At 50.9% G+C, this 25,058-nt stretch overlaps 1 protein-coding gene across 2 annotated transcripts in view; it reads left to right on the top strand.

The window, feature by feature from the left end:
- Window positions 1-25,058, top strand: part of RYR1 (ryanodine receptor 1) — a 166,725-nt gene that overhangs the window by 40,446 nt on the left and 101,221 nt on the right. For both annotated transcript variants that reach the window (XM_026447688.2, XM_026447687.2), the window contains exons 26-37: window positions 444-618; window positions 783-991; window positions 5,190-5,584; window positions 7,128-7,260; window positions 9,560-9,720; window positions 10,280-10,445; window positions 15,000-15,086; window positions 15,263-15,489; window positions 17,499-18,111; window positions 21,405-21,674; window positions 22,299-22,499; window positions 22,844-22,955. In XM_026447688.2, the coding sequence (XP_026303473.1) occupies window positions 444-618; window positions 783-991; window positions 5,190-5,584; window positions 7,128-7,260; window positions 9,560-9,720; window positions 10,280-10,445; window positions 15,000-15,086; window positions 15,263-15,489; window positions 17,499-18,111; window positions 21,405-21,674; window positions 22,299-22,499; window positions 22,844-22,955 (2,749 nt within the window). The remainder of the gene's footprint in view (window positions 1-443; window positions 619-782; window positions 992-5,189; window positions 5,585-7,127; window positions 7,261-9,559; window positions 9,721-10,279; window positions 10,446-14,999; window positions 15,087-15,262; window positions 15,490-17,498; window positions 18,112-21,404; window positions 21,675-22,298; window positions 22,500-22,843; window positions 22,956-25,058) is intronic.

Raw genomic sequence — 25,058 nt, 5'->3', positions numbered from 1 at the left:
GTTTCACCGTATTTAGCCAGGATGGTCTTGATCTCCTGACCTCGTGATCCGCCCGTCTCGGCCTCCCAAAGTGCTGGGATTACAGGCTTGAGCCACCGCGCCCGGCCGATAGGTTCATTTTTCCTTTCCATCCCTCTGCTTACTGCTGCTTCCAGCCCCCCACTACCACTATGGTGGTCTGCATAATGCCAGCCATGGCAACAGCAGATAACCCAGGCAGAAGGGATGAGACACAGAGATTAGTGGGGAGAAAAATTCCTGTGATCATGGTTGCAAATGTGAGGAAAGATGGAGACACTGTGGGGTGACCCTCTTCCGTACCACATGCCCTGAACCTGACACTTCGAATGTCTGTCTTCATATATCTCTCCCTCCCTGCTTCCTTATCTCTCCATTTCTCTGTGTGTCTCCCCACACCATGTCTTCTCTGGCCCTCCTCACAGGGCCAGCGCTGGCACTTGGGTAGTGAACCATTTGGGCGCCCCTGGCAGCCGGGCGATGTCGTTGGCTGTATGATCGACCTCACAGAGAACACCATTATCTTCACCCTCAATGGCGAGGTCCTCATGTCTGACTCGGGCTCCGAAACAGCCTTCCGGGAGATTGAGATTGGGGACGGTGAGGGCTGAGACCCCTTCCCGTGCCCTTTCTTGTTTTCCTCTGTCTCTCCCGACCCTGCACTGCCCTTCTGCCTCCAGCTCTCCCAGCCCTACCTCCTTCCCTCGGCTCCCCCTGCCCTGCCCACCTGCCCTCACCCCTGCCCATTCATCCCCTCCCACCAGGCTTCCTGCCCGTCTGCAGCTTGGGACCTGGCCAGGTGGGTCACCTGAACCTGGGCCAGGACGTGAGCTCCCTGCGGTTCTTTGCCATCTGCGGCCTCCAGGAAGGCTTCGAGCCATTTGCCATCAACATGCAGCGCCCAGTCACCACCTGGTTCAGCAAAAGCCTGCCCCAGTTTGAGCCAGTGCCCCTTGAACACCCTCACTATGAGGTAAGGACTGAGCCCCCTCAATGCCTGCTCGAGTTTCTCTCTTTCCTCCATGTTAGCACACAAACCACGTGGAAGCAAGTGTCAGGGTAATGGGCTCGCGGGCTGTATGACTCGGGGTACACGTTTGGCAAACCACAGCTTCCTGAGGTCCAGGTGCCTCACCTATAAAACAAGGGAAACCCTGCCTGGGCAACAAGAAAAACTCTATCTCTAAAAATAAAACAAAAATTAAGTCTAGGCATGGTAGCTCATGCCTGTAATCCCAGCACTTAAGGGGGCTGAGGCGGGAGGATTCCTTGAGCCCAGGAGTTCAAGACCAGCCTTGGCAACATAGGGACGATTTTGGAGGTCGAGACCAGCCTAGGCAACATGGTGAAACCCTGTCTCTACCAAAAATACAAAAATTAGCCAGGCGGCCGGGCGCGGTGGCTCAAGCCTGTAATCCCAGCACTTTGGGAGGCCGAGACGGGCGGATCACGAGGTCAGGAGATCGAGACCATCCTGGCTAACACGGTGAAACCCCGTCTCTACTAAAAATACAAAAAACTAGCCGGGCAAGGTGGCGGGCGCCTGTAGTCCCAGCTACTCTGGAGGCTGAGGCAGGAGAATGGCGTAAACCCGGGAGGCGGAGCTTGCAGTGAGCTGAGATCTGGCCACTGCACTCCAGCTCCGGCGACAGAGCAAGACTCCGTCTCAAAAAAAAAAAAAAAAAAAATTAGCCAGGCATGTTGGCTCGTGCTTGAACCCAGGAGGCAGAAGTTGCAGTGAGCCAAGATCGTATGATTGCACTCCAGCCTAGGTGACAGAGCGAGACTGTCTCAAGAAAAAAAAAAAAGAGAAGAAGTCTGAGAACAAAGGGATACCCCATCTCTACAAAAAATAAAAAAAATTAGCCAGGTGTATAGTATGCACACATAGCCCCGGCTACTCAGGAGGCTGAGTCTGGAGAATTGGTTGATTCCAAGAGGTCAAGGCTGCAGTGAATTAGCCAGATGTGGTGGCACATGCCTGTAATTCCAGCTACTTAGGGAGCTGAGGCAGGAGACTCGCTTGAACGCAGGAGACGGAGGTTGCAGTGAGCCAGTATCATGCCATTGCACTCCAGCCGGGGCAAGGAGAGCCAAACTCCATCTCAAAAAAAAAAAAAAAAAGTTAAAGGCTGCAGTGAGTTGTGTTCACACCACTGCACTCCAGCCTAAGAGACAGAGCAAGACCCTATCTCAAAAACAATTTTTTTTAATAAATAATTTTTAAAACCCAGGAGGTAGAGGTTGCAGTGAGCTGAGACTGCATCACTGCACTCCAGCCTGGGCAACAGAGCGAGACCCTGTCTCAACAAAATAAAACAAAAGGACTCTGCAAAGGGAGTTTTAAGTATGGGAACGTCCAGTTGAGGTCTGAGTTTTGGAAAGGTCCCTATTGGCAGTGGATTGTAGGAGGTGAGAGTGCAGTCAGAAGGACCTTAGAGGTGGCTAGGACGGGGCAGTACTGCAAAGTGGATGCGGAGTTCCTGACACCTGCCACTACCAGATTTCCCCAGCCCAAGGCACAGCATGCTACACAGCAGTGAGAATGAATACATAGAAATACACACAGCCATGTGGACGAATCTCAGACATAATGTTGAGTAGAACAAGCTGGAGACAAGACAGCACAGGCTGTGGGATTCCATTCACAGAAAGTTCAAGAACAGGCAGAGCGGATCTGTGGTGTGCTAAGTTGGGAAATTGGTTACTATGAAAGAATAACTCAGGCCGGGCGCGGTGGCTCAAGCCTGTAATCCCAGCACTTTGGGAGGCCGAGATGGGCGGATCACGAGGTCAGGAGATCGAGACCATCCTGGCTAACACTGTGAAACCCCGTCTCTTCTAAAAAAATACAAAAAAACTAGCTGGGCGATGTGGCAGGCGCCTGTAGTCCCAGTTACTCGGGAGGCTGAGGCAGGAGAATGGCGTAAACCCGGGAGGCGGAGCTTGCAGTGAGCCGAGATCGCCCCACTGTACTCCAGCCTGGGCGACAGAGCGAGACCTCCATCTCAAAAAAAAAAACAAGAATAACTCAGAGACATTGTTAGTTACTTTGAATGCAAATCACAGGAGGGAGATCAGTCAGTAGACTATCGCTAAAGAGCAAAGGCTGGTTGGATGCGGTGGCTCATGCCTATAATCTCAGCACTTTGGGAGGCCAAGGTGGGAGGATCACTTGAGCCTGGGAATTCAAGACCAGCCTGGGCAACACAGCAAAACCCTGTCTCTACACAGAATAAACAAAATTATCCGGGCATGGTGGTATGTGCCTGTGGTCCCAGCTACCTGGGAGGCTGAAGTGTGAGGATTATTTGAACCCAGGATTTCAAGGCTGCAGTGAACCGTGGTTGCACCACTGCACTCCAGCCCAGGTGACAGAGCGAGACCTGTCTCTAAGAAAAAAGAGTGAAGGCAGAAACCAGATTTATAAAACAGAGGGGAGAAAGAGGATAGAAAAGAAACTCCTAAAGAGTCTGAGAACAGGCCGGGCTGGGTGGCTCATGCCTGTAATCCCAGCACTTTGGGAGGCCGACGTGGGTGGATCACCTGAGGTCAGGAATTTGACACCAGCCTGGCCAACATGGTGAAACCCCATCTCTTCTAAAAATACAAAAAATTAACCAGGCATGGTGCCGGGCGCATATAATCCCAGTTACTCGGGAGGCTGAGGCAGGAGAATCGCTTGAACCCAGGAGGCAGAGGTTGCAGTGAGCCAAGATTGCACCATTGCACTCCAGCCTGGGTGACAAAGCAAAACTCAGTCTCAAGAAAAAAAAAAAAAAAAGGTTCTGAGAACAAAGAATCTTGTATGCATAGTTTTGGGGCAAATTCATTGGCTGGCAAGGAGTACCTAGGTTCATCTTGGCAACTGGTCCTTGGAGAGGTTAACCTGAGGAGGGGCATGAAAGAGAACAACTTTGTCTTTTTTTTTTTTTTTTTTTTTTTTGAAAAAGGGTCCTCCCTCGTCACCCAGGCTGGAGGCCAGTGGCAAGATCTCCACTCCCCGCAACCTCCACCTCCCTGATTCAAGCGATTCTTTTGCCTCAGCCTCCTTAGTAGCTGGAATTATAAGTGCGCGCCAGCACGCCTGGCTAATTTTTTGTATTTTTAGTAGAGATGAGGTTTCACCATGTTGGTCAGGCTGATCTCAAACTCCTGAGCTCAGGTGATCAGCCCACCTCAGCCTCCCAAAGTGCTGGGATTACAGGCGTGAGCCACTGTGCCTGGCCGCTATTCATGGAATTATAAACTGAACACAGGTTCAGTTGCTCATCAGTTACAGAGTCTAGTTAACAAGATCAAGGTCTGATAGAAAGAGAATGACTTTATTCACCAAAACTAGTCATGGAGAAGTAACCGGATTCCCACCCAAAGCAACCGCTTCAAATTTGTGGGGGAAAGCAAGGGTTTAAAAAGGGGAAACTTGGCTGGGGGTGGTGGTTCACACCTGTAATCCTAGCACTTTGGGAGACTGAGGCAGGCAGATCACATGAGCTCAGGAGGTCAAGACCAGCCTAGGCAACATGGTGAAACCCTGTCTCTACCAAAAATACAAAAATTAGCCAGGCACGTTGGCTGGTGCTTGAACCCAGGAGGCAGAAGTTGCAGTGAGCCAAGATCGTACGATTGCACTCCAGCCTAGGTGACAGAGCGAGACTCTGTCTCAAGAAAAAAAAAAAAGAAGAAGTCGGAGAACAAAGAATCTTGTACGCACAGTTTTGGGGCAAATTTTCAGGAGGCTGAGACAAGAGAATCATTTGAACCCTGTAGGTGGAGGTTGCAGTGAGCAGAGATCCTGCTACTGCACTCCAGCCTGGGCTACAGAGCAAGATTGTCTCAAAAAAAAAAAAAAAAAAATTACATTGAAGTTGAGTTGCCTGGTTACAGAATGACAGAATGGATGGTTGGATGGATGTAGGTAGGTTTTGGAAGTTACCCCAATTGATTCCAGTGTATGTCCGGGGCTGCCACTGTACAGGATGCCCAAAGAAAGGCTGCAGAGGGCTGCAAGCACCCCAGGGCCCAGCGGTGGACCCGGCCGGGAGCTTCATCCGCCTGCCGGAGGGGGTGCTCTATGGCCTAATGGTGGCTCCGTGGGTGACCAGGTGTGGGACCAACGGCCTGGCCTAGTCCACCTACCCAGCTCAGTGCTCCATTCCCTGCCACCCCAGGTAGCCCGAGTGGACGGCACTGTGGACACGCCCCCCTGTCTGCGTCTGACCCACCGCACCTGGGGCTCCCAGAACAGCCTGGTGGAGATGATCTTCCTGCGACTGAGCCTCCCAGTCCAGTTCCACCAGCACTTCCGCTGCACCGCAGGGGCCACCCCGCTGGCACCCCCCGGCCTGCAGCCCCCCGCCGAGGACGAGGCCCGGGCGGCAGAACCCGACCCTGACTACGAAAACCTGCGCCGCTCAGCTGGGGGCTGGGGCGAGGCCGAGAACGGCAAAGAAGGGACTGCGAAGGAGGGCGCCCCCGGGGGCACCCCGCAGGCGGGGGGAGAGGCGCAGCCCGCCAGGGCTGAGAATGAGAAGGACGCCACCACCGAGAAGAACAAGAAGAGAGGGTGAGTCGAGGGGGCCCAGAGTGGGGATTGGGGGCTGCCTTGGACCCGGTAAGTAGGCAGCCACAGTAACCTGAGAAACCCCCATTGTACCCGAAAGTAGCCCCATATATGATAAGTGGAGTAAGAATACTCCTTGTAGAATCCTATCATGTCTCCAATGAACCCCATTTTTTCCCGGAATGCCCTAATGTCCCCAAGGATATATAATTGCATACCCTACTATCTGTATGGAGAACTCTATTATCCTTTAGTACTTGGAGGGCCCCAAAGGGCTTCGCCCAATGGACCTTATCATCCGTGGACACTAAAAGGGACTTCAGTATCTCCCTAGGAGAGTTTACTGCACCCTAAGGGATCCCAGTGAACACTCAGTGGTCTTCTAAATGGGGATCCTTTCTGTGTCACAAATGTACTCCCCAAAAGCTAACTTAAAGGGAGATTCTGAGAAGGTACTACATCTGCTTTTTCCCTACAATGGCAGTGGTTTTCCTGTTTTGCTTTTTTTTTTTTTTTTTTTTTTTTTTTGAGATGGAGTCTCTCTCTGCTGCCAGACTTGAGTGCAATGGTGCAATCTCAGCCCCATGCCATCTCTGCCTCCCGGGTTCAAGTGATTCTCCTGCCTCAGCCTCCTGAGTAGCTGGGATTACAGGCACGTGCCACCATGCCTGGCTAATTTTTGTATTTTTAGTAGAGACAGGGTTTTGCCATATTGGCCAGGCTGGTCTCAAACTCCTGACCTCAGGTGATCCACCCACCTCAGCCTCCCAAAGTGCTGGGATTACAGGCGTGAAACACCATGCCTGGCTCCTTTTTTTTTTTTTTTTTTTTTTGAGACGGGGTCTCGCTCTGTTGTCCAGGCTGGAGTGCAATGGCACGATCTTGGCTCTCTGCAATCTCCACCTCCTGGGTTCAAGCAATTCTCCTGCCCCAGCCGCCTGAGTATCTGGGACTACAGGCATGTACCACCACATCTGCCTAATTTTTGTATTTTTTGTAGAGACGGTTTCACCATGTTGGCCAGGCTGGTCTCTAACTCCTGACCTCAGGTGATACGTACGATAGCAGTGGTTTTCAATGGAATTGAAAACCTATTGTGTCTCTTGGTGGATGTTTGGAAATGATGGAGTCTTTGTGGTCATTACAGTTTGGGAGGGGCTTCTGCTGCTCGGCGGGGGCCCCGGGGTTCCACCTGCCTTGCAGTGTACAAAACAGTGCCGCACAATGAAGACTTATCCTTTTCCAAGTGCATTTAGCACCCATATGAGAAATGCATGTGGGAAATGCTGACTTAGGGGGACCCCCATATGCCCCGGGGGGACCTCCATATTTCCTTTAATTTGGGTAACTCGGCATCCGCAAGCGCAGAGCACAACACTTCCTGAACGGATTAGGCTGGAGTAGGTGGGAAACCAGCCTTCTAGAGGCCATACTTGGGGTATTAGAAGCAGGGTGTATCCAAGCCGGATGTAGGGGGCATGAATGTTGCAGTGGGAGTGCTGGGCTTGAAAGCTGGTTCTTATGGCGCCTCTCCTCCCACCACCAGCTTCTTATTCAAGGCCAAGAAGGTCGCCATGATGACCCAACCACCGGCCACCCCCACGCTGCCTCGGCTCCCTCACGATGTGGTGCCTGCAGACAACCGCGATGACCCTGAGATCATCCTCAACACCACCACGGTGTGGATCAGGAACCCTCAATTCTGGGGTCCCCCCGCATAGCATAGGCACTCCTGAATTTCCAAGTTTAGTGTGACAGTCCCCAGTAACTGCCCACCTTACACTGGGGACTCCCCAATATACACTAGAAACTCATGAAATATGGCACACGCGGATTTAATCCTTTGAACCCCTAAATCCATATAGCTACTGGCCCACAAATGGCACGGGGTACAGTAGAGGTGCACAGCACACTGATATAACTCCCGGGGATCCCCAAAGCCAAGGCATAAGCCAATACAGACTAGGGACCCCAACATTTGGGCTCACCCATATAAACACAGTACCTTCAGTGTAATACCTACTCTAATATATTACTGGGAACAAAATTCGTAATTGTCTTAATATAGTTTTGGGATTCCCCAAATCCAAAATATTTCACAGACAGACAGCCTAGTGCAGTGCTCCCCAACTATTTTGGCACCAGGGACCAATTCTATGGAAGACAGTTTTTCCATGGACCAGGGATGTGGGGATGTGGGGATGCGGGGATGCGGGGATGCGGGGATGTGGGGATGCGGGGATGTGGGGATGCGGGGATGTGGGGAGGGATGGTTTCAGGATGAAATGTTCCATCTCGGATCATCAGGCATAGATTCTGTTTGTTTTTTTTTCGTTTTTTTTTTTTTTTTTTTTTGAGATGGAGTCTTGCTCTGTTGCCCAATCTAGAGTGCAGTGGCATGATCTCGGCTCATTGCAACCTCTGCCTCCTGGGTTCAAACGATTCTCCTGCCTCAGCCTCCTGAGCAGCTGGGACAACAGGCTCCTACCACCATACCCAGCTAATTTTTGTTTTTTTGAGATGGAGTCTTGGTCTGTCGCCCAGGCTGGAGTGCAGTGGCGCGATCTCGGCTCACTGGACCTCTGCCTCCCGGCTTCAAGCGATTCTTCTGCCTCGGCCTCCCAAGTACCTGAGACTATAGGCACATGCCACCACGCCTGGCTAATTTTTGTATTTTTAGTAGAAACGGGGTTTTACCATATTGGCCAGGCTGATCTCAAATTCCTGACCTCGTGATCTGCCTGCCTCGGCCTCCCAAAGTGCTGGGATTATAGGCATGAGCCACCGTGCCTGGCCTAATTTTTGTATTTTTAGTAGAAACGGGGTTTCACCATGTTGGCCAGGTTGGTCTCGAATCCCCGACCTCGAATGATCCTGCCTCGGACTCCCAAAGTGCTGGGATTACAGGCATGAGCCACCGCTCCCAGCTGTAGATTCTTACAAGGAGTGCTCACTCTAGATGGCTTGGATCCTGGTGCCAGTCCACAGGCTGGGGTGGGGATCCCTGGCCTTGAGGTTAGGATCGTGGGCCGCCTGGGTGCCACTTGGGCAAGTCATTTCACCGCTCTGTGCCTTCTGTCCTATGGAGGTGCTATGGTTTCCCATCAGTAGAATGGGGGTAAAAATTATACCTACCCAATATGGAGGATGAAGTGAGTTCATCTGTGTAAAGACCTTAGAAGAACAGGCCTGGCATTGTGGCTCACACCCGTAGTCCCAGAACATTGGGAGGCCAAGGTGAGAGGATCACTTGAATCCAGGAATTTGAGGCTGCAGTGAGCTATGGTGGTGCCTCTGCACTCCAGCCTGGGTGACAGAGGGAGACCGCAACTCAGAAAAAAAAAAAAAGAAGGAAAGAAAAAAAGACCTTAGCACAGTCAGTGCTATTTGTGAGCAATTATTTGATTATTTTTTGTATCTATTTATTTTGAGGTGGCATCTCGCTCTGTCACCAAGGCTGGAGTGCAGTGGCGCAGTCTCAGCTCACTACAACCTCTGCCTCCCAGGTTCAAGCAATTCTCCTGCCTCAGCCTCCCGAGTAGCTGGGACTACAGGCGCCCGCCACCACGCCTGGCTAATTTTTGTACTTTTAGTAGAGATAGGGTTTCACCATATTGGTCAGACTGGTCTCAAACTCCTGACCTCAGGTGATCCACCTGCCTCAGCCTCTCAAAGTGCTGGGATTACAGGCGTGAGCTACCGCGCCCGGCCTGCAATTATTTATTTGTCAGTCTGCTGTAACCTGGGAGGAACCCAAACATGGCGTTGTCACACAATATTCCCAAGGGACTCCTAAATATAGAATTGTACAAATTGACACAGAAACAGACATAACCAGGGGGTGGGGGTCTCAGATTCAACAAGTTCCTGTTAAACTCTCAGAGGACCCGACGGTCCAGGGAAACCAATTTCAAGTCCCAGGGAGCCCGAGTGCCCAGACTTCCAGACTGACCACTGGTTCCCCTCCTGTGTCCCCAGTACTATTACTCCGTGAGGGTCTTTGCCGGACAGGAGCCCAGCTGCGTGTGGGTGGGCTGGGTCACTCCTGACTACCATCAGCACGACATGAGCTTCGACCTCAGCAAGGTCCGGGTTGTGACGGTGACCATGGGGGATGAACAAGGCAACATCCACAGCAGGTGCTGGGGCTGCGGGAGGTGGGTGGTGCAGGGTGGGGAGGGCAGGAGGCAGTGGGTGCTCCCGACACCAGCTCTGTGGCTGCCTGGTTGTGGGACCTGGGAACCTTCTAGAGCAGGAGGATGCTCTGGGGCACTGGGCACCCAGCTCGGACGCTTCCCTCCTTCTCTTTTTTCTCCTCTCTTCCTGCCCTGGTATTTTTCTTCTTCTCCTCCTCTGTCTCCATTTTTCCTATTCCATTTTCTCCTTTTCCTTCTCATCCTGTTGCATCTCACCCTTCTCATTCTCTGTAATCTCATTCTCTCTCCTCCTGCTTCCTTTCCTTTTCCTCCTTTCAGACCCCCACCCCCATCCTGACTCCCCACTGCACCAGCTGCTAAGAATCCCAGCTCCGAAGAGCTCAGTGTCTGGGGCGAGGGGTTTCGGTGCTCAGGTCTGCGGGGCCGGGCATTTGGGAATGGGACTCTGAGGTTGTGTGTTTCCGGGAGCTTGGGGAAGGGGGTGTCCAGGGTCCAGAGCTACTCAGATGAGGAGTGCAGTGACCGCTTCTGTCTCCTGCAGCCTCAAGTGCAGCAATTGCTACATGGTATGGGGTGGGGACTTTGTGAGTCCCGGACAGCAGGGCCGGATCAGCCACACGGATCTTGTCATTGGGTGCCTAGTGGACTTGGCTACTGGCTTAATGACCTTTACAGCCAATGGCAAAGAGAGCAACACCTTTTTCCAGGTGAGTCCAGACCACAGCAACTTAGAGCATCCTCATGTCCCAGCATCCCAGGGCAGCCCTTACAGATGTCCCCCGAGGCCAGACCTCAGAGTGATGGAACAAAAAGAGCTCCTAGGCTGTCCTCAAGAGGTCGCTGGGAGACCACCTTGTTGAAACTTCCATGAAGCTAAGGTCCAGACTGGAGGAGATACAGAATCTCACTCTGTTGCCCAGACTGGAGTGCAAATGGCATGATCCTGGCTTACCGCAACCTTCGCCTTCTGGGTTAGAGGGATTCTCCTGCCTCAGCCTCCTAAGTAGCTGGGATTACAGGAGTGCACAACGACGGCCGGCTAAGTTTTATATTTTTAGTAGAGACGAGGTTTTGCTATGTTGGCCAGGCTAGTGTCAAACTCCTGACCTCAAGTGATCCACCTACCTTAGCCTCCCAAAGTGCTGGGATTACAGGTTTGAGCCACTGCACTCAGCCAGAGTCCAGCCTTGACCTTGCAAAGAGGTCACTATTCCCTCTTGGGCTGGGTGACACCAGTCACCAACTTCTCTCCAACCAGGGAACACGCTAGGATGGGCCAGAATCCTAAGGTGGCCTTTTCCTTTTCAACATTTTATTCTGAAAATTTTCAACTATACAGCAAAATTGAAGGAACTATATGGATAACACCCTGTACCCACCCCCAGGAATCTGCTATCAACTTTGCAGATATTGGCCTTATCACATATTAAGCTACCTATCCATTAATTTATCTAAGGTGGGTTTGTACAACTTTAATTTTTTGGCATCCATTGTTGGCTATGAAATTTTATTGCATTTTATTTTATTTATTTTGAGACAGGGCCTTACTCTGTCCCCCAGGCTGGAGTGCAGTGGTGTGATCACAGCTGACTGCAGCCTCACAGGCTCAAGCAATCCTTCTATCTCAGCCTCCTAAGTAGCTGGGACTATAGGGTTGCACCACCTTGACTAGTTAATTTTTTTTGTGTGTGTATTTTTTGTAGAAGTGGGTTTTCCCCATATTGCCCAGGCTGGTCTCTCACTCCCGGGCTCAAGCGATCTCCCCACCTTGGCCTCCCAAAGTGGTGGGATTACAGGTGTGAGTCACTGTGTCTGGCTTATTTTTTATTTTTATTTTTTGAGACAGCGTTTTGCTCTGTTACCCAGGCTGGAGTGCCATGGTGAGATCATAGCTCACTGCAGCCTTGACCTTCCTGGGCTCAATCAATCCTCCCACTTCAGCCTCCTAAACAGCTGGGAACACAGGCACGTGCCACCACGCCCAGCTAATTTTTTTTGTATTTATGGTAGAGATGGGGTCTCACTATGTTGCCCAGGCTGGTCTCAAACTCCTGGTCTCAAGCAATCCTTCTGCCTCAGCCTCCTAAAGTGCTGGGATTGCAGGCGTGAGCCACCGCTCCTAGCTAAAACTTTATGTTAAATGAAGAATTAAAAACATATGCAAGAATGGACTAGTATAACGAACTGCCATGCCCCTGTCACACAGCTTCAACTCTCACCCACTTACAGCCAATCTTGTTTCATCTTTTGTGTTTGTTTGTTCGTTTTTTGAGAGAGGATCTCCCTCTGTCACCCAGGCTGGAGTGCAGTGGCGCGATCTCGGCTCACTGCAACCTCTGCCTCCCAGGTTCAGGTGATCCTCCCACCTCAGCCTCCTGAGTAGCTGAGACTACAGGTGTGCACCACCCTGCCTGGCTAATTCTTTTAGTTTTAGTGGAGACATCAACCTTTTTCCAGGTGAGTTGCTATGTTGCCCAGGCTGGTCTCCAACTCTTGGGCTCAAGCAATCCTCCTGTCTCAGCCTCCCAAAGTGCTGGGATGACAGGTATGAGCCACTGCGCCTGACTTGTTTCATCTTTTTATATCTACCTCCTTTCCACACCCACTGGATAATTTTGAAGGAAATTGCAGACATCAGATAGTTTCATCTCTTTTCAGTATGTATCTTTAAAAGATAAGGATGATCTTAAAGAGCATAACCACAGTAGCACTATCACCTAAAAGAAAAAAAAAAAGGTTTCTAAATATCATCAAATATCTAGTTTGTGTTCAGATTTCTTTGGTTGTCCCAAAAATGTCTTTTTATCATTTCTTTGTTTGAATCAGAATCTAAGTAGGGTCATATATTTTATTTTATCTACTATTTATTTTTATCTTATTTTTTGAGACAGTGTCTCACTCCGTCACCCAATCTGGAGTGCAGTAGCATGGTCTTGGCTCACGGCAACCTCCTAGGCTCAAGCCTCCTCAGTAGGTGGGATTACAGGCATGCGCCACCACACCCGGCTAATTTTTGTATTTTTAGTAGGGACGGGGTCTGGCTATATTGCCCAGCCTGGTCTTGAACTCCTGGGCTCAAGCGACCCTCCCGCCTTAGCCTCCCAAAGTGCTGGGATTACAGTATGAGCCAGCATGCTCAACCTTATTTATTTAATTATTTAATTTATTAAGACAGAGTCTCGCTCTGTCACCCAGGCTGGTGCACAGTGGTGCCAACCGTACTCAACCTTTATTTATTTATTTATTTATCTTAATTTATTAAGACAGAGTCTCGCTCTGTCACCCAGGCTAGTGTGCGGTGGTGCCAACCGTACTTAACCCTATTTATTTATTTATTTTAATTTATTAAGGCAGGGTCTCATTCTGTCACCCAGGCTGGTGCACAGTGGTGTAATCTTGGTTCACTGCAGCCTCAACCTCCTGGGATCAAACGATCCTCCCACCTCAGCCTACCAAGTAGCTGGGAACACAGACGCACACCACCACACCTGGCTAATTTTTCTATTTTTTATAGAGACGGTGTTTTGCCATGTTGCCCAGGCCGGTCTTAAACTCCTGACCTCAAACAATTTGCCCACCTCCACCTCCCATGTAATCCCAGCATATAATCCCATGCTGGGATTATAGGCGTGTACCACCATACTCGACCCAGGGTCATATATTTTAGCTGGTTGCTGTGTACCTTGAGTTTCATTTCACATGAAGATTTCCCCCTCCACTTCTTCTTTCTCATTTTTTTCCCCCTAGAAATATATTTGTTGAAGGAACCAGGTTATTTGTCCTGTAGTACTTTGCTCCTCAAAGTGTGGTCCCTGGACCAACCAGCAGGGTCAGCATCACCTGGGAGCTTGTCAGAGCTGCAGGATCTTTAGCTGGGTCTAGTGTTAGGCACCTGCAGTTCCAGCTACTCTGGAGGAGGCTGAGGCAGGAGGATCACTTGAGTCTGGGAGGCAGAGGTTGTAGTGAGCTATGATCGCGCCACTGCACTGCAGCCTGGGTGACAGAGCAAGACCCTGCTTCTTTTAAAAAAATTAAAATGGGCCGGGCGTGGTGGCTCACACCTGTAATCCCAGCACTTTGGGAGGCCGAGGCAGGCAGATCGCCTGAGGTCAGGAGTTCGAGACCAGCCTGGCCAACATGGTGAAACCCCATATCTACTAAAAATATAAAAAATAGCCTGGTGTGGTGGTGGGCACCTGTAATCCCAGCTACTTGGGAGGCTAAGGCAGGATAATCGCTTGAACATGGAAGGTGGAGGTTGCAGTGAGCCAAGACTGCGCCACTGCACTCCAACCTGGGTGACAGAATGAGGCTTCATCTCAAAAAAAAAAAAAAATTAAATAAATGCAGAGTATCAGGCCCCTTCCCATGCCTACCAAATCAGAATCTGATTTTGACAGGATCCCAGGGGCTTCCTGTGTATATTAAATCTGGAGAGGGCTGGCCTGGTTTCCCATAGCCTGGATCTGGCTGGTGCATTCCTGTGGTGGCGTTTTAACATTTTCCTTTGTCCCCTGTATTTCCTGTAAACTGGGAGTTGGGTCCCAGGGTGCAATTAGATCGGGTTTGGCGGGCGAGACTGCTTCAGAGACAGTGTTATTTGTGGAGGCGAAAGCTGGCTAGACGGGCTCCACTGGAAAGATGGGAGTGGGGCAAGACAGTCTGAGGACACTTCCTGGAATCCTTTGTTTTAATTTTTGTTTTGAGATAGGGTCTTGTTCTGTCACCCAGGCTGAAGTGCAGTGGTGCAATCATGGCTTACTCCAGCCTTGACCTCCCAGGCTCAAGTGATTCATCTTAGCCTCCTGGGCAGCTACAACTACAGATATGGACCACCACACCTGGCTAATTTTTTATTTTTTTGTAGAGATGGGGTCTCACTATGTTGCCCAGGCTGCTCTTGAACTCTTAGGCTCAAGTGACCCTCCCACTTCAGCCTCCCAAAATTCTAGGATTACAGGTGTGAGCCACTGTACTCTCTGGGTTTTGAAGAATGAGTACGCTTGGGAGAGAAATGGGAAAGGCATTCCCACTGTGGGGTGTGATGTGTGCAGAGACAGATGACAGGTTGCCCTAGGAGAGATGGAGGAGGTTGTCCTGGCTGGATCAGAGGTGGGACAGTTTAAGGGTGACTTCTGAGCCATTTTGGAGCCTCTAATGCTCAGATGAGGACCCGCAAATAGGCCCCAGAGTTTGAGGTCCAGAGCCAACCCTCCCTTCAGCCCACCCGTTTCCTCACTTTTCCTTTTCTCCCCTGCCAGGTGGAACCCAACACAAAACTATTTCCTGCTGTCTTCGTCCTGCCCACCCACCAGAACGTCATCCAGTTTGAGCTGGGGAAGCAGAAGGTACAAGTGCCATGATGGGGGCACTAATGGGGGCAGGCTGAGGCAGGAAGTGTGGGGAGGCGAGGCAGGCAGAGCCACTGAAAGGGAGGGGGCAATCCAAGAGGTCTCCCTGGAAGTGGTGTGGTGGGACACAGGGGGCTGGCCATCTTGACCCATGCGTGTCTCTCTGCACTCAGAACATCATGCCGTTGTCAGCTGCCATGTTCCAGAGCGAGCGCAAGAACCCGGCCCCGCAGTGCCCGCCGCGGCTGGAGATGCAGATGCTGATGCCAGTGTCCTGGAGCCGCATGCCCAACCACTTCCTGCAGGTGGAGACGAGGCGTGCCGGCGAGCGGCTGGGCTGGGCCGTGCAGTGCCGGGAGCCGCTGACCATGATGGCGCTGCACATCCCCGAGGAGAACCGGTCAGGGCCAGCCCAGCTATGCAGGGGTGGGCAGGTGTTGCAAGCCCTCTGGAGTCTGGGTCCGACTCAGTGCCTCTCCTCAACACAACCCTGGGATTCCAGGCAACACCCCGGGAATCTCCAGACCTACCGCAGGGGACTCGGGCTCAGCTCAGACATCCCCAGATTACACACCCCAGGCGGATTCAGACTCAACTCAGCAGCCTCTAGGCCATCCCAGTGGACTGCAGGCCCACCCTAAGGGACCCAGACAATACCCCAGGGGCCCAGAGCCACTCCACAGGGCCCCAAACCCATCTCAGGGAGCCAGACCCACAGCAACACCCCAGGGGGCCCCAAGTACACCCTAGGATCCCTGGACATGGTTCAGGGAGGCTTGGATGCACCCTAGAGTCTCTTGGGCATACCCAGGAAGACTAAATCCCATGGAGATCTCAAACCCATCCCAGAAGATCCAGACACACCTAGGGCCACAGACGCATTCACGTGGATGGCAGGGTTACTCTTAGGAACTCTGAAAATGGCCAGGCATGGTGGCTCACGCCTGCAATCCCAGCACTTTGGGAGGCTAAGGCAGGCAGATCACCTAAGGTCAAGAGTCTCTACTAAAAATACAAAAATGAGCCGGTTGCAGTGGTGTCCACCTGTAGTCCCAGCTACTCGGGAGGCTGAGGCATGAGATTTGCTTGAACCCAGGAGGTGGAGGTTGCAGTGAGCCGAGATCTCGCCACTGCACTTCAGCCTGGGCAACAGAGCAAGACGCCGTCTCAAAAAATAGAACTCTAAACGTGGGAGCGATCCCAGACTCAGCCAGGAAGTTTCTGACTTCCTTCCTTCCTTCCTTCCTTCCTTCCTTCCTTCCTTCCTTCCTTCCTTCCTTCCTCCATTCAACAAATAGCTCTGGGTTCCTCCTATGTGCTAGGTAGTATTCTAGGCTGGAGACACCAAGCCCCTGTGAAGTGACATTCTAGTATTGCTTGTACATAACTCAGGATGCTCAGACATGTCCAAAGGGACCCAGAGTCATCCCCAGTGCCCCAGACACACCCATTTATTTATTTATTCATTCAACAAAGATTTATGGACACAGTGGCTCATGCTTGTAATCTGAGCACTTCAGGAGGCTGAGGAGGAGGGAGGGTTGCTTGAGGCCAGGGGTTTGAAACCACCAGGAAGCATAGTGAGAACCCATCCCCACATTTTTTTTTTCTTTTTAATTAGCTTGGCTTGGTGGCACACACATGTAGTCTCAGCTACTTGGGAGGCTGAGGCAGGAGGATTGCTTAAGCCCAGGAGTTCAAGGCTGCAGAGCTAGGATCACACCACTGCACTCTAGGCTGGACGACAGAGCAAGACCCCATCACTAAAAAATAACAACAACAACAACAACAAAAATGCTGATCACTTTACCATGTGCTAGGTGTGGTTGTAGGTGCTGGGAATACAACAAATAAAAGCAAAAACAAAACAGGCAGAAATTTCCTGCCCTTGGAATTTACATTCTAATGGCAATCAAACACAACCAGTGTACTTAGACCTGCCAGAGTGGGGTTCAAACCCAATCTGGGGGCCCAAACACCTCTTGGGAACATCAGATGTTCTACATGGACTCTCAGACTCTTACAAAGTCCCAGATCATCCCAGGGACCCCAGAGTTATCCCAGGGGCCTCCCAGATCCCTTAGGGACCTCCAGAACCATTGAAAGACTCCTAGACCCAGCTCCACTGCCCTCACAGAACCCTAAGCTGGGAAGCCACTGGAACTCCCTGCTGCAGCCTTTGACACTCATCTAAGCATCTCTGCCTCTCTGGGGTCTGTGTCTCTGTCTCCCATCTTCTCCCACAACGGGTGAACTGATTGATAGAATGGTAGGGATTTGAAGGAGAGATGGATGAATGAATGGGTGGGTGGGTGGGTAATGATGAAGGAAATGGAGGAAGAGATGGTGGCTGGACGGATGCAGGAGGCTCATTCATGTGTCCCTGTCTGTTTCCCACCTCTGCTGCAGATGCATGGACATCCTGGAGTTGTCGGAGCGCCTGGACCTGCAGCGCTTCCACTCGCACACCCTGCGCCTCTACCGCGCTGTGTGCGCCCTGGGCAACAATCGCGTGGCGCACGCTCTGTGCAGCCACGTGGACCAGGCTCAGCTGCTGCACGCCCTGGAGGACGCGCACCTGCCAGGCCCACTGCGTGCAGGCTACTACGACCTCCTCATTAGCATCCACCTGGAAAGTGCCTGCCGCAGCCGCCGCTCCATGCTCTCTGAATACATCGTGCCCCTCACGCCTGAGACCCGCGCCATCACGCTCTTCCCTCCTGGAAGGAGCACAGAAAATGGTCACCCCCGGCACGGCCTGCCGGGAGTTGGAGTCAGCACTTCGCTGCGGCCCCCGCATCATTTCTCGGCCCCCTGTTTCGTGGCCGCTCTGCCAGCTGCTGGGGCAGCAGAGGCTCCGGCCCGCCTCAGCCCCGCCATCCCGCTGGAGGCCCTACGGGACAAGGCACTGAGGATGCTGGGGGAGGCAGTGCGCGATGGTGGGCAGCACGCTCGCGACCCCGTCGGGGGTTCCGTGGAGTTCCAGTTTGTGCCTGTGCTCAAGCTCGTGTCCACCCTGCTGGTAATGGCTTCCTCCTGCTTCCCTCTGTCCCGTTCTTCTTCCACAGTCCCAAAACTCCAGAAATACGTGCATCAATCCTGCTCTATTTATGCATCCAACCACCCATTCCTTCCCTCGTCTATACATCCATCCACCTTTCTTTTTATTATATTATTATTATTATTATTATTATTATTATTATTATTTATTTCGAGATAGAGTCCCACTCTGTCGCCCAGGCTGGAGTGCAGTGGCACAATCTCAGCTCACTGCAACCCCCGCCTCCCGGGTTCAAGTAATTCTCCTGCCTCAGCTCCCAGAGTAGCTGGGACTACAGGCATGTGCCACCACACCTGGCTAATATTTGTATTTTTAGTAGAGACTGCTTTCACCATGTTGGCCAGACTGGTCTCGAACTCCTGACCTCGTGATTCGCCCACCTTGGCCTCCCAAAGTGCTGGGATTACAGGCGTGAGCCACCGCGCTCGGCCTTCATCCACCTTTCTATGTATCCTTCCACCGTCTCCCTATCCTTCATTCACCTTTCCCTCCATCTGCTCACCTGTCATCTACTTATGTTTATTCATCTCTTCTTTCTTCCTGTTCATCTATCCAACCAACCATCATTCATCCATCCATCAATCCATCGGTCCTCCACCCGCCTTTCCATCCACCCATTCATCCTATCCATTCATGTGTATAGATCATCTTTCCACCAACAAGTCCATCTGCCTTTTTATCCTTTTGTTCTCCACCACTCCATTCATTCATTCATGTACCCATCTATCCAAGTTTCAATCTATTTGCCCATCCATCTTTTCATTCATTCATACAGCAGTCCATCCACCATTCCATCTGTTCGTCTATCCCCCTACCCATTTATGTATTAATCTGTCTTTCCTTCCATAGGTCCAATAATCATCTCCTCCCACCTATGCATCCATCCATACCTACATCCATAGATCCATCCGTTCCTCCGTTTCCCACCTACCCTTCATCCATCCATCCATCTCTCCATTCATATGTATGTACACCCATCCACCTACCCACAAATCCATTTAGACATCCACACCCATCCATCTACCCATTCCCTATCCTTCTGTCCATCCCTTGTATCATGTACCCTTTTATTCATATACCCATCTAACTATTCATTTATATATCCATCTTTTTGGTTTTGTTTGTTTGTTTTGAGATGAAGTCTTGCTCTGTCACCCAGGCTGAAGAGTGCAGTGGCACAATCTCAGCTCACTGCAACCTCCACTTCTCGTGTTCAAGCAATTCTCCTGCCTCAGCCTCCCAAGTAGCTGGGATTACAGGCGCCTGCCACCATGCCCGGCTAATTTTTGTATTTTTAATAGAGATGGGGTTTCACCATATTGGCCAGGCTGGTCTTGAACTCCTGACTTCATGATCCACCCACCTGATCCTCCTAAAGTGCTGGAACTATAGGCATGAGCCACCGTGCCCAGGTGTTTGTTTTTGAGACAGGGTCTCGCTCTGTCACCCAGGCTGGAGTGCAGTGGCACAAAAATGGCTCACCGTAACCTCAACCTCCTGGGCTTAAGCAATCCTTCTACCTCAGCCTCCTGAATACCTGGGACTACAGGTATGCACCACCATGCCCAGCTAATTTTTAAACTTTTTGTAGAGGTGGAGTGTCACTATGTTGCCCAAGCTGGTCTCGAACTCCTGGGCTCAAGCTATTCTCCCACTTTGGCCTCCCAGTGTTGAGATTACAGGCATGAGACACTCTGCTCAACCTAATTTTGTTTTTATTTATTATTTTTAATTTTATTTTATTTAGTGAGAGACAGGGTCATGCCCAGGCTAGAATGCAGTGACATGATTGTAGCCCACTGCAGTCTCAAACTCCTGGGTTCAAGTGATCATCTTGCCTCAGCCTCCCAAAGTACTGTGATTACAGGTGTGAGCCACCACACCTGGCCCCAACTTTTCGTACACGAACCTATCCAGCCCTGTGGCCAACCATCCCCCCTACCCTCATGGCTATTCACTAATTTATCTATTTATCCACATATTTATTTACTTCCTCATGCATCTATCCACCCATCCATCACCTACCCACCTACCTATACGTCCTTTTTCCTTCTCTCATCCATCCACCCATCATCTCTTCCTCCACCATTTCCTTCATCTTTCCATCATCATCCACTTATTCATCTTTCCTTCAAACCTCTACCATTCCAACTCTCGATTCATTCAGCCGTCCATCCAGTCCTCCCTTCATTCATCCATCTGTCTCTCTCTCCCTCACTCTTCTTCCCTTTCGTCTACTACTCTTTTCTTTTTTTGAGACGGGGTCTCGCTCTGTTGCCCAGGCTGGAGTGCAGTGGCGCGATCTCAGCTCACTGCAAGCTCTGCCTCCCGGGTTCACGCCATTCTCCTGCCTCAGCTTCCCCAGTAGCTGGGACTATAGGCGCCTGCCACCGCGCCCAGCTAATTTTTTGTATTTTTAGTAGAGACGGGGTTTCACCGTGGTCTCGATCTCCTGACCTTGTGATCCGCCTGCCTCGGCCTCCCAAAGTGCTGGGATTACAGGCGTGAGCCACCGCGCCCGGCCCTCATCTACTCCTCTTTACTTCTGTATGTTAGCGTCTTTTAAACTTTATTATTACTATTATTATTATTTTGGAGACAAACTCTCCCTCTGTCATGCAGGCTGGAGTGCAGTGGCATAATCTCGGCTCAGTGCAACCTCTGCCTCCCAGGTTCAAGCGATTCTCCTGCCTCAGCCTCCTGACTAGCTGGGAATACAGGCATGCACCACCACAACCAGCTAATTTTTTTTTTGTATTTTTGTAGAGACAGGGTTTCACCATGTTGGCCAGGCTGGTCTCGAACTCCTGGCCTCAAGTGATCTGCCCGCCTTGGCCTCCCAAAGTGCTGGGATTACAGGTGTGAGCCTCGCCTCATGTGTTAGCATCTTCATTGTGTTGACTGAGAGCTGGTGTATGCTGGGAGCTATGCAGCAGTAGGGTGTGTCCTGGGCCAGAGGACACAGCACATGCTTAGGCTTCAGAGAAAGGACACTCACCTGTGATGGGAGAGGCACTCATATTTGGCTCTGTGGTCTGGGCTGTGTGGATGGGACACAGGGTGAGGAGCTGGGTGGATCTTAAGGAGGGTGGATGGCAAGGTGGGGGGATGCCATTCCTGCTGTGGGAGGAATCCGATCAGCCAATGAAGGAATGATTGGCATGTGCATGAGGGGCAGGTCTGGAGATTGAGGCCAGGGCCTGATGACAGAGGCCTTGCAGGCCACAGTGAAGAACCGAGACTTTGTCCTGTAGGTGATGGGCATCTTTGGTGATGAGGATGTGAAACAGATCTTGAAGATGATTGAGCCTGAAGTCTTCACTGAGGAAGAAGAGGAAGAGGAGGAGGAGGAAGAAGAGGAGGAAGAGGAAGATGAGGAGGAGAAGGAGGAGGATGAGGAGGAAACAGCACAGGAAAAGGAAGATGAAGAAAAAGAGGAAGAGGAGGCAGCAGAAGGGGAGAAGGAAGAAGGCTTGGAGGAGGGGCTGCTCCAGATGAAGTTGCCAGAGTCCGTGAAGTTACAGGTGGGCTGCTGCTTCCTGCTTTTCAGCCTCTGTCCATTTGGGCTGGGAGACACAGGGTAGGTGGGGTGTGAGCCTGGACTTTGTCCTCAGGCAGTGGGGAGCTGTGGAAATGCATATGGCAGTGAGCAACGCTGACTTGGAAACATCTCTGTTTTCCACGGAGATGAGAACATGGAGAAGGCAGTCTTCTTTGTTTGTTTTTTGAGACAGAATTTTGCTCTGTCACCCAGGCTGGAATACAGTGGTGCAGTCTTGGCTCATTGTAACCTCCACCTACCGGGTTCAAGCGATTCTCGTTCCTCAGCCTCCTGAGTAGCTGGGATCACAGGCACACGCCACCACGCCCAGCTAATTTTTGTATTTTTAGTAGAAATGGAGTTTCACCCTGTTGGCCAGGCTGGTCTCAATTTCCGGACCTCAGGTGATCCACCCACCTCGGCCTCCCAGTGCTGGGATTACAGGCGTGAGCCACCGCGCCCAGGAAGGCAGGCTTAACGTTCCAGGCAGGAAATGATGCTGGACCTATGCAGGGCCATGGAGAGGGGAGAGGAAGAAACAGAAGAAGTTTCAAGGAAGTCCTGAGGGTCTCACCTCCATTTCTCCTGCACGGCTGTCCTTCCACAGATGTGCCACCTGCTGGAATATTTCTGTGACCAAGAGTTGCAGCACCGTGTGGAGTCCCTGGCAGCCTTTGCGGAGCGCTATGTGGACAAGCTCCAGGCCAACCAGCGGAGCCGCTATGGCCTCCTCATGAAAGCCTTCAGCATGACCGCAGCGGAGACTGCAAGACGTACCCGCGAGTTCCGCTCCCCACCCCAGGAGCAGGTTACCTGACCCCTGATGCTGGCCACTCTTACTATCTAAACCCCAACCTCAACATCTCCCAACTCTGATCACTGAGGACCCTCAACCTCTAAACCCATGCTTGACCCCTGACCCTAGTGATACATTTATCTCCTACTCTGTGAACCAACCTGACCTCTGAGTCACCTCAGACTGACCCTGACTCCTTTCAAACCTCTGGCCCTAGTCTCTCAAATAGTCTTCATTAACTCACACTTTGACTCATGACCTTAGACACGAACTTACAATTGCATCTTCTATCTCTGATCTCAGAGTTCCTGTTTTGGGATCTCAGACCCTCATTCTAACCTTTGACCTTCCCCTAGATCAATATGCTGTTGCAATTCAAAGATGGTACAGATGAGGAAGACTGTCCTCTCCCTGAAGAGATACGACAGGATTTGCTTGACTTTCATCAAGACCTGCTGGCACACTGTGGTAAGGAGTGGGGATCAGAGAGTCCTCCCTACACCAACTTTCTCTTGAGACCTCTCCAGAAGTTTCCCTAAGATTTCCTGACCTTGGCCGGGCGCGGTGGCTCAAGCCTGTAATTCCAGCACTTTGGGAGGCCGAGACGGGCGGATCACGAGGTCAGGAGATCGAGACCATCCTGGCTAACCCGGTGAAACCCTGTCTCTACTAAAAAAAATACAAAAAACTAGCCAGGCGAGGTGGCGGGCGCCTGTAGTCCCAGCTACTCAGGAGGCTGAGGCAGGAGAATGGCATAAACCTGGGAGGCGGAGCTTGCAGTGAGCTGAGATCGCGCCACTGCACTCCAGCCTGGGCGACAGAGCGAGACTCCGTCTCAAAAAAAAGAAAAAAAAAAGATTTCCTGACCTTAACCCTCTACAGTATTGGTGCTATGTAACTATTGGTTGAATGAATGAATGAATGAATGTGTTAGTGAACAGTTAGATGATGCGTGGAAGGATATGTTTATATGGGTATTTGGGTGGATGGCTATAAGCAGATAAATGAATGGGAATGTGAATTGATGGATAGAAGAAGTGGGTAAAAATTGGCTGGGTGGATAGATGGATGGATGAGGAGAAGGATGGATGGATGGCTGAGAACTGAGTGGAGAGATGGCTGGCTGGGTGGAAGGATAGATGGATGACCTCCATGGTTTCTGATGAGAAGTCTGCTAATAGACTTATTGAGATTCCCTTACACATGATGAATTACTTTTTCTTGGCTGACTTTTAAGGTTTTCTCTTTGTCTTTGCCTTTCAACAATTTAGTATGAGATGTCTAGGTGTACAGCTCTTTGAATTTATCCTATTGGAAGTTTGTTGAGTTTCTTGGATATATAATTACTTTTTATCAAAGTTGGAATATTTTTGACAATTACTTATTCAAATACTTTTCTGCCCCTTTCCTCTTCCTCTGGGTCTCTCATAATGCATATATTGGTACACTTGATGGCATCCTATGGGTCTCTGAGGCTTTTTTTTCATTTTGCTTTGCTCTTTTTCTTTCTTTTTTTTTTTTTTTTTGAGACAGTCTCACTCTGTCACCCAGCAGGAGTGCAGGGGTGCAATCTTAGCTCACTGCATCCTCTGCCTCCTGGGCTCAAGCCATCCTCCTACCTCAGCCTCCTGAGTAGCTGGGAGAACAGGTGTGCACTACCAAGCCTGGCTAATTTTTAAATTTTTTATAGAGTCGGGGTTTTGCCATGTTGCCGAGGATGGTCTTGAACTCCTGGGCTCAAGCTGTTTGCATGCCTGGGCCTCCCAAAGTGCTGGATTACAGGCGTGAGCCACTACATCTGGCCCACTTTTCTTCATTCTTTTACTTTTCTGTTCTTCAGGCTACATAATCTCTATGTCCTACCTTCAAGTTCGCTGACTGTTTCTCCTACCAGCTCAAATATGCTGTTGAACCCCCTCTAGTAATTTTTTATTTCAGTTATTTTATTTTTCAACTCCAGAATTTCTGTATTTTAGCTGGGTGCAGTGGCTCACAACCTGTAATCCCAGCACTTTGGGAGGCCGAGGTGGGCAGATCACCTGAGGTCGGGAGTTTGAGACCAGCCTAACCAACATGGAGAAACCCCATCTCTACTAAAAATACAAAATTAGCCAGGCATGATGGTACAAGCTACTTGGGAGGTTGAGGCAGGAGAATCGCTTGAACCCGGGAGGCGGAGGTTGCAGTGAACCAAGATCGCGCCATTGCACTTGAGCCTGGGCGACAAGAGCGAAACTCCATCTCAAAAAAAAAAAAAAAGAATTTCTGTATTTTAACAATCTGCCGGCCGGGCGCGGTGGCTCAAGCCTGTAATCCCAGCACTTTGGGAGGCCGAGACGGGCGGATCACGAGGTCAGGAGATCGAGACCATCCTGGCTAACATGGTGAAACCCCGTCTCTAGTAAAAAATACAAAAAACTAGCCGGGCGAGGTGGCGGGCGCCTGTAGTCCCAGCTACTCTGGAGGCTGAGGCAGGAGAATGGCGTAAACCCGGGAGGCGGAGCTTGCAGTGAGCTGAGATCTGGCCACTGCACTCTAGCCTGGGCGACAGAGCGAGACTCCGTCTCAAAA

The sequence above is a fragment of the Piliocolobus tephrosceles genome, chromosome 21 (assembly GCF_002776525.5).
Source record: "Piliocolobus tephrosceles isolate RC106 chromosome 21, ASM277652v3, whole genome shotgun sequence".
NCBI lineage: Eukaryota > Metazoa > Chordata > Mammalia > Primates > Cercopithecidae > Piliocolobus > Piliocolobus tephrosceles.
Note: the sequence above shows the minus strand (reverse complement) of the source record. Positions and strands in the feature narration are given on the sequence as shown.